We start from the raw sequence: 19336 nt of genomic DNA on the forward strand, positions 1-19336 counted from the left end.
ATGCTGCCCTAGAAGTGTGAGAGTTTACCCTACATCCCTTCTTATACCTGCCATCTCTGTGTGGATGTCCTCCTAAACCTGGGATGTCTTAGGTATCTGTGTATGAGCCAATACATCAAGCTTTAAGTGTCTGCTATGGGGAGAGCTGAATGACTCTCTAGGATCTGTCAACTAATTGCAGGATTCAGTTGCCTCAGTTTAGGTGCATAGTGCTACTTGAGATGCTCTGAAGTATCCAGGACATCTTCAGGAGGGTAGTGGTTCAATTTTTAGAAATGAAAAATTTACCCTGCTCCCATGGAATACTTTGCAGGAACAGCGGTAGAGAAAAACCCAACCAGTTGTATGGACATAAACTTACCAGACAGGGAGAAAAAAGGAAAGATTAGAGGGCATGTTGGTATTTCTGGTCCCTACATTGGAATGAAAAGGTTTTCCCAAGCTTTACTGTTGATTTCCTGCTGAATGTGCCCTGGACCCTTTGTGCCCCAGTGCCTCCATTTGTACAACTAATCTTCAGTGATCTCCATTCTCCTAAAGCAAGAGGTTCTTGGGATATTTTTGCCTTTTACATCTGCCACTCAGACACCCATGTCTGAAAACTTTGCTTCAGGGCTGGTCATTAACACCTTGGTAGCTTGTAACATGTGGCTTTCCCAAGGCCGTGCAGCTATTTAGTGGCAGAGATACAACTGTGCCCGCATTCCTTGGGGCTGATCCCTTACAGCAACACCTGGACATCCATCCCCGCTGCTTCTCCTCCGAGGCACATTAGGAGCTGGCATTGCTGCATGCACATTCATGCGCTCAGTCCCTCTCCATCCAGTATTACCTGTCCTTTTTGACACCCCTCAATTTCTGGTACCGCTTCCCTGGGCTGAGCCGCTTCCTGGCACGCACAGTGGGAAGCTGAACGTGATGTCTCACGCTGCCGGGATTGCAGGGAAAGAAGGCGGATCAGGCAGCCAGTGAACACAGACCATCTCATGTCATGGCTGCTGTCAGAGTGCCTTTGCTTGCATGGCACTGATGGCATTATCAGAGATGGACCTGACAAGCTTCCTGAATTTAATACCTGCAGATAAGTGGAAGCCAGGTGCAAGTCTGTGATTTTACAGTGTGCTGCTTGCTTTTGGACAGAACCAGACACCCAGGGAAAGGAGCCTGAAAAGCTGTAATAGCTACAGTTAAACAATCACGTGGATGATGGAGCTGGATCCTGTGCACCAACTTTTTCATGTGTTTAAAACAATTAGTGTTTTGTGACTCGTGGGGGTGTCTGCCGGCAGATCAAGGTGCAGGGGGCACTCAGCGGCGAGCTGATAAGGTCTGAAAGGGTCTCTTTGAGCCTCCTGGAATTAGCTGCCTCCTTAGCTCCAGTCTTCAACAAATAAAATCAAATCATTAACCCATGTTCACTCACCTCTCCAAAGGGGAAATGGTGTCTGGGTGAAACACAATACGAGCGGACTTCTGAAGGAAGTCATAAACTAAGGTCTGCCCTTCCCCAAGAAGGCTGGAGAGAAAAGCACGTCTGTTTGCCAGGTGTGGATGGATCACTACAGCGAGACACCGGCAGAGGGTTGCTGTCTCTGCCTGTGTTTTCCAGTCCTTATTGCAAGCTTAGCTGAACCCACTGTTGATAAAGGCTCCTTTGATTTACATAAGAGAAAAGAAACCTGATTATATATTTGCTGTAGCGTAGGTGGGTGTGTCTAAGTGGTGACATGAAAGAGCAGGAGACGGGGGAGAGAAGATGCTGCCTGGATGCAGACAGGGTATGTGCTCATCTGAAGCTTCCTGAGAAGGTTTAGTTGCCCCTTTTTGGGTGGCTTTGCTGTTGAGCAGCTCCAGATTTCTGAACGCTGATGCTGACCTGGTGGGGATAGGGCAGGGTAGGGCTGGGGCACGTCCCTCGTTCCTCATTCCCTTTCTGTTTCAAAGCAGAGAAGAAGAAAGGGAGATCGGCCACCTTCTACCCTCTAGACAACACCCCCTTCCTGCTTCCTGTGGATGAGACACAACTGCCGGTGCTCAACAGCAGCATGGAGCCCGTGGGCGTTAGCACAGAGATGGCACTGCTCAGCAACATCCTAGCAGCGTACGCCTTTGTCACAGGTAGGTCTTACGGCTGCCATCTCTCTGGGCTCTCACAGCTCTTCATAGACCCTCAATTGAGCCTACATTTCACAGTCACCTAGGGCTAAATCTGCCTCTTTGAACTGTTTATATTTTTCATTTGTCTCTCAGCAAATTCCCCCTTGAAAGACCTGACCAGGGCAGCTCTAGCAGACAGTATATAACAGGGTTTATTGTGCTCTGCTTTCCCCTGAATTTACTCTCATCTGAAGTTAAATACAACATAATCTTACATGTGGTATTATTCCTAATGCTCTATTTTCCTGGAGATCAAAGCCTGGCTCATTAGGGAGGCAAGCTTGCTGTCCTGTAATTTGGAAAATAAGCAGCACTCAGATCATTGCCCTGCTTAAGAGAATTTGGCTTATCTTCAGTAGAAGTGTGAAGATGAAGTAACTTGAGAGTCTGCTTAATTGTATATTTAAATCTAGTTTGGAGTAAGATTTTCTTGGAACAGTTTATCTTTCACCCACGTGTATCTTTCAAGTAGCAGGGGAGCAGTCTTCTAGCAAGATTCACTTTAAAAGTTGAAATAAAGATTGTGTGCCCTACTGAGTGCTTGGGGTCAGTGCCATTGATAGCAAAAAGTACAGCAGAGACAGGTGATAGGGTGCAAATGTTTCCCATCCCACAACTGCATGAGGTACCTTGTCAGCAGTAGGGATTGCCTAGAGAGTTGGAGGAACTAACCCCCAAAAAAAGGAGGAGAATTGGCTGAATAGCATCAGATGCACTAATTCAGCATAATTTAGGCCAGTCTCTGCTGCTTTCCCCAGAAGAAGGGCCCTGATTTCTGTGTAACTGGCCTCCTGAGGCAGGACATGCTGTTTGTGGTCACTTTTTCTTATGGGATATCAGGATGTTCTCCATTTGTTTAATGAAAAGGTTTTGTGCTTATTGCCTTGCAATGCTTATTGCCAAGCAATATGACCTTGCTAGTAATATTAATGTGTTTCTCTTTTACTACATGCTGTTAGTAATTCTGTGTATTGCGGACAGTCTCCTAGCACCACTGTAATGCAGTTATGCTATTCTGTAGCATTGAGGTCTGTATAACTAAAACTCCAATATTTGTGAGCTATTTTTTCATGTCTTTGTGCCATTCAGTCTTGCTAATTCATTAAATACTAATGCATTCGTGGTGCCATGCTCTTGCTCTTGCTGAGATGCCACCATGCTGCTACAGACAAGTATTTGGATTTGAAACAACTAACTAGAGCTTTGCATTTTGTAATCACTGAGTAGATCACAGAATCACAGAATCACAGAATCAGTCAGGTTGGAAGAGACCTCAGGGATCATCAAGTCCAACCGTTGTCCTGACACCACCCTGTCAACTAGACCATGGCACTAAGTGCCATGTCCAGTCTTTTCTTAAACACATCCAAAGATGGTGACTCCACCACCTCCCTGGGCAGCCCATTCCAATGGCTAATGACCCTTTCTGAAAAGAAATGCTTCCTAATGTCCAACCTGAACCTCCCCTGGCGAAGCTTGAGGCTGTGTCCTCTTGTCCTGTCACTAGTTGCCTGGGAGAAGAAGCGGACTCCCACTCCACTACAATCTCCCTTCATGTAGTTGTAGACTGCAATAAGGTCACCTCTGAGCCTCCTCTTCTCCAGGCTAAACAACCCCAGCTCCCTCAGCCGTTCCTCACAGGTCAGACCCTCCAGGTCCTTCACCAGCTTGGTCGCCCTCCTCTGGACTTGCTCCAACACCTCAACATCTTTCTTGGAGCGCAGGGCCCAGAACTGGACACACTATTCAAGGTGCAGCCTCACCAGTGCCGAGTAGAGAGGGACGATCACTTCCCTAGACCGGCTGGCTACACTATTCCTAATAGAGGCCAGGATGCCATTGGCCGCCTTGGCCACCTGGGCACACTGCTGGCTCATGTTTAGTCGGCTGTCGATCAGCACCCCCAGGTCTTTTTCCACCGGGTCGCTTTCTAACCACTCTTCTCCCAGCCTGTAGCGCTGCATGGGGTTGTTGTGGCCCAAGTGTAAGACCCGGCACCACTAAGAGACTCTACACTCTTGCATCACCTGACGTGCTGATGCGCAAGATGAAATAAAATTAATCTCACTCTCCTGTAATCTTATCTGTAGTGATAACAGGAGTAAAAATTGGCTTTTTCTCATTTAAGCAAGCAGATATAACTTAGAGGTGAGACCAAATGCAGTCCTGTTAACCTAATATGAAACATCCATAAGACTGGATACTGAAGTGTAAGACCCGGCACTTGTTCTTGTTGAACCTCATGCCGTTGGTCTCGGCCCATCTATCTAACCTGTCCAGATCCCTCTGTAGGGCCTTCCTACCCTCCAGCAGATCAACACTCCCACCCAGCTTGGTGTCATCTGCAAATTTGCTGAGGTGCACTCAATCCCTACGTCTAGATCATCTATAAAGATATTGAACAGTAAGAGTGTTTTTGCACATTTAATTGAGGGTCCTTCTAAAAGGACCATGAATGGTGAATCCAAAGTTCTGCCCTTCTACATGTCCAATGGTCACATCAGGATCCATCTTTTTATGACACCTGTAAGAAGCAGGTAGCTTGAGTGGAATTAGTAACGTTCTTCGCAAAAGATAGCTGAGTAGGATATATTTTTTCTTGCATGCGCTTCTCTAAGGAAAGGTTAGAGAAAGCAGACTTTAAAGGAGTCTTCTGTCTATCATATGTCTTCCCTCTCTTACCTACAGCTGCCATTTTTTGACATGAAAATGCCTGTATTCCCAACCTTACTATAAAATAAAATACTGTTCATATTACTTTATCCATCTGAACAGTAATGGGCAGTAGAAGGTTGTAGGATTTACGGTCAGGAACAGTTGGGGCTAGGATTCAGGGCTGCTGATGATGCCCCATGGACTTATCTTCCATTTACCACAGCAGAACTCTTTGACCCTGCATTCATTTTGTAGGGCACAAGGCCTTGATTCATCCCCTTCAAAAGGTGTCAGTCTTGGCAGGAGCTTCTAGATTTTACTGTAGCACAAATAATAAATAAGGATGGCTTTAACTGTCTTGTTGCTGTGGGATTTGCTTGCCCCCTCATGATGTGGTTTCCTTGTGATGTGTTCGCATCCACTGGGTGTCAAACAGGTAAAACTGAGACTTCATGACTTTGGTTTCCAGTGATGAGTTCAGGAGCTTGTTGCTCATGTTTTCCAGTGCACATAATGATGGCTGTTAGATGAATTTTAGTCTCAATGATATATCTGTTCAGTTCATTATTTTAAAAAAATAATAGATGGCTGCTCCATGGATTGAAACAGCAGATGCCCTAAACCATCTTTATCGGCTGGATGTAATTTACCCCTCTGCTTTTGGCAGAGAGGATGGATTTGGCATGATTTATTTTGTTATACATGAATATGGAGAGGTTTTAGATTATGAGTTCAAAGACAAGCTGTGTCACAGGGCACAAATATCATCTGCACAAAACTAGAGCACTGCAAAGCCATCCCCCTTCATATTGCAGATTTTGAGCAGCAGAACAGTTGGAAATTTTTGTGCTCACCCAAATTTGGAACCCTGGCTTAAGCCACAGCAGCTGTTGATGCCCACAGAGGAGCCATTATAGTGGCTCAGGAGAGTCAAGGTATCAGGTGGCCAGGGAGGGCTGGTTCTGGTTCACACATCTTCCCACCGCTCCTGACCACAGCCTCGGTGCCAAAGGGAAACATTAGTGCAAGAACTGCTCTGTTTTGTAACACTAAAAACGTTCTTCAGGTAAACTCTGCAGACTGAAAGTGCTGTATTCAAGGCTTCCCTGTGCTGATGAGTTGGCTCAAAACAGGGCTTTGCAAGAAAAAATTGTAAATAGGTGGGGGCAACATATAAAGATGTTTTTTCTGTTGAGGCAGAGGGTAGTGTATACTCTCAGGCCCACTCCAGGAAAAAAGCTATGGGCACTTGGTATTTCATGGGTAAAGTGCGTGCTTGAAAGGACGATCTGCTCTACTACTTTTCCTGCCTCCTGGCAATGGGATGTCTCTTAATCTGAGGAAAGCATCCACAAACCACTGGTATCCCCTCTGTGCTCAGTGGTGTTCACATTTTCTGCACAAAATGGCAGGTTTGTGTGTGCAGCTGCAAGCGAAGAAGACTGCAGGCTTGGTCCCTCACACTGTTGGCACATGCAGAGTCTTGCAGTGCACAGAGGGGAGAAGTGCCAATATTAGCGAAAGCATCCGTGCTTATTTCCAACCACCTTTTTGACTCATGTTCCCATATAAAAGTTGGGAACGTTCCTATTGAGGAGTGAAAAATCACAGCACAGCAGGAAGCAAAGCCTCCTTGCAAGAGTGTTGGTTTTCACCATCAAATCTGTTTGCAGCTATCATCACTGTTAGGAGCATCAAAGCCAGTTAGGTGTCAGTCTTACACCAGCTTCCAGAACCTTGAAAACAGCATTTCTTCAGAAATAGGGAGAAAGAGTGAACAATGTCAATGAGAAGTGAATTTACCAGCTGATCAAACAAATAAATATTACTTAGAGTGCAGTCCTGCAACTAATCAGGGATGCCCTTAATTTTAAAGCTGATTTTCTTAATACAATTAGGTTTTTAATTACATGCAATCTCTGCCTGCGAACCTCAGATCTGTTATTTGTCATGGACCTGTTCCAAAACCTGTCTGAGTGTTTGGAAAGACTTCACCAGTCTCAGTGACAGCTGTAACTGTCCTTGCAGTCACAGTCTACCAGCAAGGCCAGAACCATCCCTCGTGGTTATATAAATATTAAATGTTCAAATTGTATCAGAGCGCTTCCAGTGCCTTCCTTTGGACAGGGGACTTATTACAGTTTGGTCATTGCATTCAGGCTGAAGTAGTTGAAGGGAAACCTCCACAAATCCCTGTTTTATTCTTCTTCCACAAGCAAAGCTTTGCTGCCAAGTTATTAACAAGGGGCTTCCAAAAAACAACCCGGGGGGAGATCATTCCAACTTTTAGACTGTTTGGCCTGAGCCTTATTAATAAGGGGCTCCTGGAGAGCTTCCTCTGTTCTAGCAGGGGATTTCAGCAGCCTGTGAGGCTAACTGTAAATTCCCTAGAAGATATTGCTCCTACTGTTTGTCTGGCCATGCCTAATGATGAACCTTTTACTGGGGCCCTCTGAAATTTTCCTCCCCACTGAGGTTTCTGAATGCATGAAGCCATCACAGGAAGCCAGCAGCGTTAATGCCTAGATTGGTTTTTATTTATTGAAACAATTTATTATAATAGCAATAACAACCTTGGCCTGGGGCATTTCCTGGGGAATTAATGGCAGTCTGGGCTGATGCTCCCAGCAGATTGTTAGCCCTCAGTAAACAGGCTCCGTAATTGCTGCTGGTTGGGTTGGAAAAAACAAAATAAAATGTGTTTCTAATTTTTGGCCATTTTGAGCACCTAGAAAATGGTGGCTTTTGTATAGAGGGTTATAAAGAGCGCATATCTTTTGTCTCCGTGGATTAAATTCAGGCTTGAATCTGTGACGCTTTCATCAATGCTTTCAGTCCAGAAAGAGAAATACCAGGAAGGGGAAAGGTAACCCTAGCTAAAGAGGCTGACAGCAAATGGATCCTGCAAGAAGTTTAGGAGAAAAACATAGCTCTGAGCTGTTATCCACAGCAGTGGAAGAAAAAGTTACACTGGTCAAAATCCATGTGTTGAGAGTAACAGAGTACACACACATGCATGAATGCATATAAAAATTATGTTAACTCCTGCTACTGATGTTCATACACTTTAAAGAGGTTTTTTTCAAATATTATGAGTGTTTTGAGGAGCTTCAGTGTTGGTATGATGAATCTGAGCCACCTTCAAGTTTTTAGAAGATGCTGAGCATCCATTTGCTGAAAGAGGATGCCCCTTTTTGGTCTTTCAACTAGAACATACAATGGAGGAGGCTCTCAAAATCACTAATCAACTGTCAAACCCCCAAATCTAGGCTATTGCTGGCTTGGCTACTTCAACTGAGAAAAAGCAGAGCCTGTGGTTTTTAGCTTAAGTTGCTCTTTTCTGCTGTGAAAAAAAAGAGATGTTGCTGTGCGAGTGGATTGTATGTATGATAAATGCCAAGACTGCAGTTGAATGTAGGTTTACAGCTCAGTGAGGAAGTCCAGACAGTGTCTCAGATGTTGACAGAGTAGCTGTAGGAGCTCATAAATGCCACTGGAGCCCCAAGATTCAATTACAGCCATCGCACTGCATGGAGGGCTATACATACAAGCACAAGCAGGGGATGAAAAATGGTTGCTTAAGTAGCAATCGAGGTGCAGCTTGCTTGTGAGCTGGATACAGTAGCACGGAAAAAGGAGTGTGGAGGAGAAAGGAAAAGCAGGACATGGACAAAAACAGGGGAAGAAAAACCATGTCTGTCTGTGTCTCAGGCTCCAACCTATGTTTTATTTATAAGTTGCTTTAAAAGAGTGAACAGTGGAACTAATGCAACCAAATCAAGCCCATGTGTGTGCAGGAACGTGGTGCTTGGGAAAGCGTGCCTGGCATCCTGTGAGCCAGGCAGAGCGGAGGCAGGCTGGACCAAGCGACTTCCAGCACAAACAGATCAGTCCTGCTCGTTTGTTCTTCTCACGCTCCCACACTCTGGTGTGCTCAGAGCCCCCCTTAGGCCTACTTGCAAAGGGAGATTTGCAATGACTGTCCTGAGTTACATTGCATGGGGAGATAAAAGTGCTATCGGGTGGTGATTCTGCTTTTCCTGGGGTTTTCAAATCTCTGAAATTTAGGCCACTTCTTTACTGTACACACAGCACCAGTTGGGCAGCAGCTTTGCCACTGCACAAACAGGATTGTGGTTTTAATTTGAGTTCTGCCCCTTGAGTTGAGAGTTACCATTACTTCGTTGGAGCCAGCATTTCACTCAGCCAGACTGCTGTGAGAGCCATTGGCACATCCTTCATGCCTGCTCTGGTATCTTCTTTTTTACCTTTGGATTTTTGCTGTCTCGCTCTTGTCAAAGCATCTGGGCTTAAAACCTCTGACTTTGGTCTCACTTGACTTGCCAACTACTGCTGCATTTCTCTCCTCTTTTGTTGGACTTGTTGAACGCACCTGGTGCAGTTTTCTCCTCTTTTTCTTGTAGTATCTCTTCACCTTGTTTTTTTCCCATGCCATCCACAGCAACCACTAGCACTAGTCTCATGTTTTATTAGCCAGATTTCAGACTATCATGACATCTTCCTCCACCTTGGCTTGTCAGTCACCTTTGAGGTTCATTTGGTGGGAGAGAAATGAAGAGCACAAAGGCGTTTTGTCCCTGTAACTGTTCCATGAGCATCTCCAGACATTGAACTATGCATTGCCTTGAACTGTGCACAAGTCAGTGTTTGGGCTCTGACCACTGAATCAGAGAATAATTTAGGCTGGAAAGGGCTGCCAGGGATCACTTGGTCCAACTCCCTGCTCAGGATTTGGCTAAATTAAAATTTAGAGCTAGCTTTGAAGTTAGAGCAGTGTCTCGTCCTGTTGAGTTTTGAATATCTCCAAATGGTTTCCAGTTCATCTTCTGCAAACTTTGCTTTAAGGAAATCAGCCGGAGAGGGCAGTTTCTAAAAGCACGATGGGGGGAAGTGCAGATAGAGCAGAGCCTTTGAGTTACAGAGGTCTTTCAGGGCCAAATGTCAGGCTCTCAGCTGGTGGGAACTGTTACAGCTCCATCACTGAGTTCAAGGGAGTAAGACTCACCTGAGGAACCAAATCCATCCTTGAACTCAGGACTCCCAACAAACACAGCGGAGCAGAGCTGGCCTTGACACTTCTCGGTTCACCTTCACCCAGTCAGCGTACCTATAAACCAAGATGATTCAGCCCAGGGGAATTGCAGTAACAACATTTATCATAATTACACTTCTAAGTAGCCCCATAACAACAAAAAAAGTAGTAAATAAACAAGGTGACCTAGTTTAAAAGGCAGTGTGGATCCTATGAAGTCTTGTTATATCACCTCTGAAAAGTGTCTATGCAGGATTCATCCTGTTAGTGCATTGACTCCAGCTATGCTTGTGTAGCACAGGTATATATTTGGTGGTCTGGGCGGAAAGCCAGCACGCTTGCCTTAGATAAGCAAATGAAACCTATGAATAAATAATATGCATTTTTCTATGCTGCAAGGCTTCCCATTTCAGCTGGGCCGCAGCACAGCAAGCATATAAAGCTTTGTAATCATCTTTATTCCTTGTACGATGATAATGGATGCAACAGAGAGATGCACTTATCTGCTGCTGGGTGTGCAGCACTCTAGTGTCAGCCCTGCTCGCGCAACCACTGGAATTAGCATTTAATTCTGTGGGCTGCTCCTTCCCCTGCCATACAACTCCAAGACACGACTGCAGCGAACCCATATTCTGAACGCGGGCAAATGCCTTGGCAGCAAATCCACTGTTTAAATTCCCCTTCCTGATTTCCTTGGGGAGAGGGGGCAAAGGAGGGCTTGGAAGGAAAAGCAACCATTAGAAGCTCTGCCCCTCCAGAGACCGTGGTGCACAGAGGAGCTGTGTGTGTTTTGTTCTTTTAAGGGTTGTTCTCGAGAATAATTTTCTTTCCCCTTTCAGAAAACCCCGAGCGGGCTGCTCTGTATTTTGTCTCCGGAGTGTGCATTGGACTCGTCCTGACCCTGCTGGCGCTGGTGCTAAGGGTGTCCTGCCGAACAGACTGCAAACGCTCCTCCGCAAAAAAACCTCCTCGGGAGCGGGAGAGCGACAGCAACAGCAGCGACAGCGATGACGATTCGGACACCACTTCGGACCTGTCGGCCCGCAGGCACCGCAGGTTCGAGAGGACTTTGAACATGAACGTCTTCACTTCGGCGGAGGAGCTGGAGCGAGCTCAGCGGCTGGAGGAGCGGGAGCGCATCATCCGGGAGATCTGGATGAACGGCCAGCCAGACATCCCAGGGACCAGGAGCCTCAACCGTTACTACTAAGCGATGGGGAGTCCAACCGTCCTGCCCTGCACCCTGGGGCTCTTCCACATGTGATAGAGGAGAGGGAGGGAAGGAATATTACGTGGGTGTCTCCCCTTTTCCTTTCAAGTGTGCTACCTGGAGCAGTGTGGATGGACAGCAATAAAGCTTTCCCCGTCTCCTTCTCCCTCACATATTGCAATCACCCCTCTTCACGGACACTTTCTGGTTACAACAGAGGTGGTTGCTGACTTCATTTCTTAGTAGCAGGCAGGAAGGTGATAATTATAGTCCTCCCGTGTGGGACAAGGAGCTTGACATGCTGAGGTACGAGTGCTTCTGTCTTGGCTGGGGAGAGAAGTCGTCCAGGTTTTGGTGTTCATTCAGGATTTTTTGGTTTCCCTTTCCTGAGGACTGTGAGAGAATTGTGAACGAAACGACAAATCTGAAAAGATGATATGGGAAGGGAGGGGGAGGTGCATCCTGACCAATTGTCTTGTGACTTCAGAAGCCATGAGATTAACCTAATTAAAACCCAACGGCAAATATGAGTTGTTAAGAACTGGGGGACGGGGGCGGGGAGGGGGATTCTTCCATCATGAAATCATCTCGGTGCTTGGATGTTTGCCATAGTGTATTCAGTTATTTATGGCTGTCTTTTCATCTTCCTTTTCAATGGGAACATTTATTTTTTTTTTTTACTGACACCTCAGGGATAAAATCCTATTTTTTTGAGTCTGTTTTCCCTGCTGGCCCCTGTCAAACACAATCCAACCCACCTCCAACAGTGAAATTATGGTAATATAAGAGATGTGTCAGTGACTGGTGAGAAGTTAACAACCTCAAAGAGGTTGAAAAGGGTTTTCTTTTTGTTTTGTTTTAAATATATATATATATTTGAAGATGCTGCACAGGAATGTGCCTTATTCTTTTTTTTTTTTGTTGTTAAACTACAGTTTTCCTATGGATAGCAATGCACAATGTTTTATATATTTTATTAAAAAAATTATTAAAAAAAAGTTCTATGTTTACCAGAGGAAAGACGAAGCCACATATGACAACAGAATGGGTAATAAATGCTAAATAAACTCTGGTTTGCTTCAATACATTTGAATTTGCATCCTCACTTCTGGCAGAGGTGTTGCTCAAGGGAGATGCTTTGGAAGAGCAGCACACCTCTGCAGGCAATCAAGGCTGATGTCTTCTGCATGCAGGAACCTGGAGGCACTTTTCCTTTGGCTGCAGCCCATCAGTTTACTTCTGTGGTGCACATGGGCAGGAGCAGCTGAGCAATGTGTTGGTTCTCACGGGGCCATCCCAAAACCTACCCGTACCAAGGGAAAGAGTCCCAGTGATTTCATGATGTTTTGAGTCTGTCCCCCAGACCCAAATCATACCTGGGCTGGAAGCAAATGTTAAATGAACTAAAAAAAAAAACACGTGGAAAAAGTTGAAATATATTTTAGTGCTCCTTTGGTTGTCCCATGGAGCATTCAATGGAATATCACCACTCTGCTCACTATCTACATGCTTGTTAGTCACTCCCAAGCACCAGTTCAGATTGCTTAAGTCATAAGACTTGGTGTTTTTCAAGTCTGCATAATGCTGCTTTAGCCTGCATGGCTTTGCGATGTGCTCCTCAGTCACTTAGGCATGCTTATGTCTTAAGAGTTCACAAAATGCTGGCAAAGCAGATAATGACCTAAAGCTCTGAATGCCCAGCTTTCCCCTAGCCTCGAGGATAGATGAAGATGTGTGGACCTGCCCACAAGATGGCTGGGGACATTAGAGTGGGGCTGTTCATGTGCTGTGCCAGACAGCTGTGTGGTGGGACAGCCCCCTGACACCAATGGCCTTCTTGGCAGTCCTTGGGGTCACTGTGGGACTCCTTCTCTGGCTGAGGAAAGCTGCATTTGAGGTACCCACAACTACTTCTCCTGGCTCTTGCAGGTGAGAGCAAAGTTGAATAGCTGCAACTGGTGGTACTGGTAACATCAGAGATGAGGCCAGCCAGTGAGAGGTGGCTTCACCTGGGAAGGCAGCACTAGTACTGCAGAGCGATTCCTGTTCCTGGGCCATGAAGGTTCAAATGAAAAGGCTCAGTATTGTCCTGGGATCTAATTTTGCAGCTGATATTTAGAAATAAAGCAGGAGGCAGGTCCCAAACCCTAGATGCATTGCCAGGAACGTTGAAAGCACTCTGCTGAGGGTGTGGAGGAGCAAACTGACAGGATGAAGTCAGCGGGGTCAGTTTTGTTGGCCATGTGTTTTCCCCTATAGCAAGGTATAGTCCCTCAACCTTTGTGATTAAGGGACAAGAAGTCTTCAGATTTAGAGTCCAGTGTCCTGGGAGACAGACTGCAAAACTGATTATAAAAATGCTATAAATGAATAGATTTATGTGTATGATTTTCCCAAATGAATTTTTTTGACCAGAGGAAAGAGCAAGCGTGGTAAGTCTGGATGTACCTCATATGCAACCAAGGGATTAAAATATCTGCTTCAGATGTAAATCACAACTGAACCCCAGTTACAAATGGATGAACAATCCTCCCTTAGCATTGCTAGTGCTGCTGTAAATCTTCCAGCCGAATCTTGCAAGAGAAAGGAGCAGGTTGCGCACATTGTTTTTCAGAGTTGAGCAGACAAGCCCAGTTCAGCCTTGCCCTCGGTAACAAGATGTAACAAAAGTAGACTCACCGTCTTCACAACACATGCTGTACTTTTACATACCTTCTAGCTCCTTTTGTCTCAGGGCCATGCGTTTCTAAAAAGGCTTTGACTAAAGAAAAAGAAAAAATACAATCCTTTGAGCTACCGTATGTGAAAGACTTTAAGTCATCCTGTAACTATTTCTGGATTTGTCCCAAAAGTGCTGAATAGTTTGTTTGGGGGAAAAAAAACACAAGCAAAATTTGTGGGGCAGGAGCTGGCGGTTTGCTTTAACTCTATAAACCAATGGAGCAAAAACACTCACCTGGAGTACAGAAGAGCTGGATTCACTGTGGGAGGGGTCAAACCCATATTTCTCACCCCACAAAAGAGTATCTTAAGCACACAGAGCTTCGAACTTGTCTGGTTACAATCTCTTGTGTTGTACTCACTGTATCATATGAAACATTTAAACCCTCGCAGAGCCAGAGAGCAGAGAATACAAACTTTTCTACCAGGCTAATGTGAATCCCTCTTGTAGGAGGTTACGTATAGCTCTGCTCTCTTACTTCCATGCTCATTTAATTTTTTATATTAAAGTGAGAGATTGTTTCCAGAAGAACACTATACAAATTCCCCAAGACAGATAGAGGAGTTGAAATCAACTTTTCCTGTTTCATGAATGAATTTCCTAATCAGTGACCTTTTGGATAAAAAGATGCTGAGGTCATTTTCCATGTGAATCTATTCTTTATGCCTCAGTTTGCTTTTATAATTTTAAACCGGAGGATAACAGAACAATCTTGGACTCTGAGTTTCTTGGCCAGTTGGTAATAAGGGAAACCACATGATATTGTAATTAAAGGAGATAATGTTGCTGTTGCCATGTACTGTCCGCTGGGCTGCAGGCTAGTGACATGTGAGCCTTGGGAAGTGAAGTGCCTGGGCTAAATACCTGGACACTTTCACACTTCTACAAATTACAGAATACTTGGATTAGTAACCAGAGTCATTCAGTTACAATTCGACAAATTGTACCATGTTAGCTTTGTAAATGAATGTGATGGGTTGGAAAATTAAGGGTCCTTCACCTGGGAGAAGCTGAACTCATGGAAATGATGGGTCAGACTTTCAAAGAGTCAACTACACATTCGTTACCGTCTTGTCTGGTGGTAGAGGTGGGGCTGGTTACAGAAGTCACAGCTGTGTATGGAGAAACTGCAGAGAAGTTGTTCCAGTTAGATACCTGCTATGCTCTCCTACTTGCTCCCCATCGCCCTTGACTTCTCAGGGCTGTTTTCACCTCCAGCTGTCATCTGGTCCATCAGCACTGACCTCTTTTGTGGACCTGTGTTCAATGTACCCTGAAAATCTCGGTAATATGGAGTTTGCTGCCTTTCCCATGTCCACCCTGGTGTTCATATCCTCGATGAATTCCAGCAGGTTAATGAGGCATGCCTTTCCCTTCCAGAAACCGCAGTGCCACTACTTAACCCCTTGCCTGCCATCTTTCCCAACACCCCAGGGGCTACACAAATACAGCAAGCTCACTTAGCCATTTTACTGCCAGGATGTAAAGCATATGCTCGTGGTGCTGTGGGGAATCTGAATTTCCTCTTGTGCTGCATGGGCTCTCTCCAGTTTCTGGAGGCATCACAAGCAATTAATCATCTTAGACTAGCCGAGAAATCCTTATGCTCACAATCATTACTGAGGTCTCCATCATAGTGAAGTTTTAATAATCTGATCTGAGTTTCTGGTGTCCTTAGATACCCCCACAAAAAATTCTCAGTGTTGCTTGCCTTTCCTTGTCCACTCATTTGAATTGGTGCATCTTGCCCCTTTATGTAACTTCCTCCCTTTCCTCTTTGTCTATTATTCTGTTTCTATGGTTTTCCCAAGGACTGTCACAGTTAAGCACAATTCACCAAAAAGGCAGTAATGGTTTTGGTTCGTTACACTGCAGCTTGCCTTTATGTTGCCATAAGTGTGCATTTGCTACACCCCTGGTCCAAAGGTGCTCGCTTACTCTGAGCAGATGTGGTGGTTTAGTAGTGTTTAAGCAAATCAGTTGCTTTGGGGGTTTTCAGTTACCTACTGCTGAATGGACCTATTCCAGCAACAGTGGTGTAATTGTCACAATTTGGAGTATTGCGTCAGGGAGCCCTGGGTCACTGGTGCAATGTCACTGGGAGTTATGTGTTGGCTGAACCATGACCACCTGAAAGTCTCTCGGAGATGTATGTGCGGTGGATGCTCTGTGAAGTACATTCTGTTGGACACTTATTCCTATCATGAAAGCCTATCAGTTCACATGTGGGCCTTTCCAGAAGGATAGGTGGAATTGGCGTTGTCTTCAAGGCTAGAAGAGTGCACCTGGCCCATGATTTCTGTTGGGAGGTGTCTGCTTGCTGAGGGGAGGTACAAGATATATTCCTCAGTCAAATGCCTGGAAATATGGTCAGCACCACTCCAGATGCATGTTTGATGCGTGTCAACACTGATTCTTTTCTCTCTGTCTGCACACAAGTGGACAGCTCAGGAAGGTCCCCAGAAGGACATGAGCTGCTGGACCAACGTAGTCGACACCAAACCTCTGATCAGAGCCCTTGGCAGGTTGGGGATGGGGGATAGGGGACTCCTGCTGCCAGGCACATCCTCACCAAACAAGGTTTCCTAGTGCTAAAGCTTCAACAAGAATCAAGGGAGTGGAGCCACCCTCTGCCAGCAAAACGCTGTAGACATAGTACTGGGGCACTGTGGTCAAGACCATGAGCATGGTCAGGCATCTGTGATCTCCATCACTATTACTACAGCCTGTAAAAAATGGCAAGATTTGCTGGCCTGCTCTTCTGGGACCAGTTCCTGAGGGACAGTCTGATTTTTCAGTGCCAGAGAAGTCACTGATTTGGGGTGTGGGAATAAATTGGTGGTAAGTTACCCATCTACATACATGTGTCAGTGATGGCTTCACAGTGCACTTGTATGCTTGCAAACACATGGTTGCTTCCCAAACCTCTCAGTACTGTCAGAATAATCCAGAAAACATTTCAAAATATGGATGTATTTTTACTTCAAGAAAATAACTACCTGATTTTATGTTGTGTTTCACCTGCTTTCTCTTTTTCTGGTCCATGCCAATGGCAAAATAAATTGGTAAAACTAAAGCCTCAGCATCCGCTCCCAAGACCTAAGCAAACTCAACCATGTTTTATTTTTTTCCATTCTACAATAAGAAAGTCTAAATAAAATGCTTTACAAAAATACTCAGTTGTGGATTTTTTTTTTTCCTTTTAAAGAAATTAATTTAAAAAGTGAGTTCTCTGAAGAGTATATCATGGTTTCTTATCAGCTATCTTTCCAGAGGAAGTTCTGATGAAGGAAGGGGGGGTATGACATTGTGATAATGTCATAATTGTGATAATCCATCATTCTTTGGAAGCATTTTTCTTTGAGGTGTCCCAGCCCCTCCTACATCCTTCCCTTGCTGAGTCACAGAATCACAGAATCACAGAATGTTAGGGATTGGAAGGGACCTCGAAAGATCATCTAGTCCAATCCCCCTGCCGGAGCAGGATTACCTAGATCATATCACACAGGAACGCGTCCAGGTGGGTTTTGAATGTCTCCAGAGAAGGAGACTCCACAACCACTCTGAGCAGCCTGTTCCAGTGTTCGGTCACTCTCACCGTAAAGAAGTTTTTCCTTCTATTTAAGTGGAACCTCCCGTGTTCCAGCTTGCACCCATTGCCCCTTGTCCTGTCAATGGATGTCACTGAGAAGAGCCTGGCTCCATCCTCATGACACTTGCCCTTTACATATTTCTAAACATTAATGAGGTCACCCCTCAGTCTCCTCTTCTCCAAGCTAAAGAGACCCAGCTCCCTCAGCCTCTCCTCATAAGGGAGATGTTCCACCCCCTTAATCATCTTCGTGGCTCTGCGCTGGACTCTCTCTAGCAGTTCCCTGTCCTTCTTGAACTGAGGGGCCCAGAACTGGGCACAATATTCCAGATGCGGCCTCACCAGGGTTTCCCCTTCTAGACTGCCCAGTTGTGGCCAGGACTGTAAATTGTGGCAGGCCACATTCCCGTGGCTGATCTCTCCTCCTTCTCTGCTTCTCCTAGCTGGCTGGGGACCTGTGCTACCAGTTTTCCACTAAGTGCTGAGGAAACTCCACATTTTTCATGGCACTGGAATGGATCTTGGCTTTCATTAGTTCATCTGCCATTTTCCTATTGAACAACACATGGATTGGGGGCTGGAAGGGAAAAATCAAAACCTGGTTTTGGAATTTTTTTCCTGTTGAAGGACATTGTTCTGTGCAAAGCTGGACGACTGTGAAGGAAAGCAAATCCTTACGTTGAGGCTGAGCTTGAACAGGGCAAATGCAGTCTTGAGGGGGACGAATTTCTGCCAAGGCTTTGCATCCTTTGCCAAACGCAAACGTTGCCACTTTGCCACCTCCTGAGAACTTCACTCATTTCTCCTGCGTAATAAGCCTATGTTTTTGGAGCAAACACTTTCTGAGGACAAACAGTGACAGCAGATGAGAACAAAGTCAAATTTCTTTCTTTGTGCTATGAGAAAACACCTTTCCCTTTCCATTATGACTTCATGAAGAAATATAAGCTGTAATGATGTGATGGAAAGTGGCATTAAAAACCCCTGAAATGGGACATCTTTCTTTATGGTTTCTGGCAGGGCACTGACTTGGCTTGTTTATTTTCTGGTTGTGTTTGGAGTCTGATGTTATTCTGTATTGTGAGTGAAACATAAGCTCCCTGCAGCACTTTTCTGGGGATGCGGTGCCATGCTGGAAAAACATCCTTTGGCTTTTAAAAAGGCAGTAATTTGTACATTCCATTTCTTGCAAAGGTCTTTAAAATCCCCCTTTATGTGGAAAGGTCCTTGCCTCATTTTTGGTGTAAGGCGACTTTTGTTTAAATGAATGAATTGTTTAGAAGGGATAGAAGTAGTTCTCCTTTCTCCAGCTCCTGTGTTTTTGGAGCCTCTAGACCACCCAGGAACAGCAAAGCTCAGAGGCATCCAGTGCTTTTTCTGAACTGTTCTTTGTATGAACTTCTTTCCTTTCTGGAAATCGCACTGCGCTACTCCAAAGTAACAGACCCAGCAGTATCTGTGAGTGGTGCTGTTTCAGCCCGTTGCTGCCCTAGGTGTCCAAGTTCCAATGTGATGACAGTACCAGTAAAGCATCTGTGTATTTCTGGCATCTTTTAAAAGGACAATTTAAGAGAAAAAGTTCAAGAGGGCTCAAGCAAACCAATGTGAGTCAGAACTGGTGACTTTGCATCCAAAACCAGTGCAGGAGTTTTCTCCTGGAACTGGAAGTAATCTGGCAATGACAAGTTTGCTTCTGAGAATTGACTGAAAAACAAGAAAAAGTGACTGCTAATGATGCAGCCTGAAGACTAAGGAGCTCACCAGAAAGGACCTCCAGAGGATGCTTTTCCTGGGAGGGCAGGTGGAATTCTGTCTGACAAGACCCTGAAGGGTGCCACCCACAATCTTAGCATATTTTAAAGACTCCCCTGATGCTTCCTTTACTATAACAGCATCTGAGCAGGCTTCCCAATCTATGTCTAGAGTTTACACTACCAGTGATGCTGG

The 19336-nt window shown here is 45.2% G+C and overlaps 1 protein-coding gene across 1 annotated transcript in view; it reads left to right on the top strand.

The window, feature by feature from the left end:
* EVA1A (eva-1 homolog A, regulator of programmed cell death) overlaps nt 1–11527 on the top strand; it is a 218113-nt gene extending 206586 nt beyond the window's left edge. The window contains exons 7-8 of the mRNA XM_068410978.1: nt 1945–2118; nt 10705–11527. Of these exons, the coding sequence (XP_068267079.1) occupies nt 1945–2118; nt 10705–11075 (545 nt within the window). The 3' untranslated portion in view covers nt 11076–11527. The remainder of the gene's footprint in view (nt 1–1944; nt 2119–10704) is intronic.
* Nucleotides 11528–19336: the final 7809 nt, after the last annotated feature.

The sequence above is a fragment of the Nyctibius grandis genome, chromosome 1, assembly GCF_013368605.1.
Source record: "Nyctibius grandis isolate bNycGra1 chromosome 1, bNycGra1.pri, whole genome shotgun sequence".
Classification (NCBI taxonomy): Eukaryota; Metazoa; Chordata; class Aves; order Nyctibiiformes; family Nyctibiidae; genus Nyctibius; species Nyctibius grandis.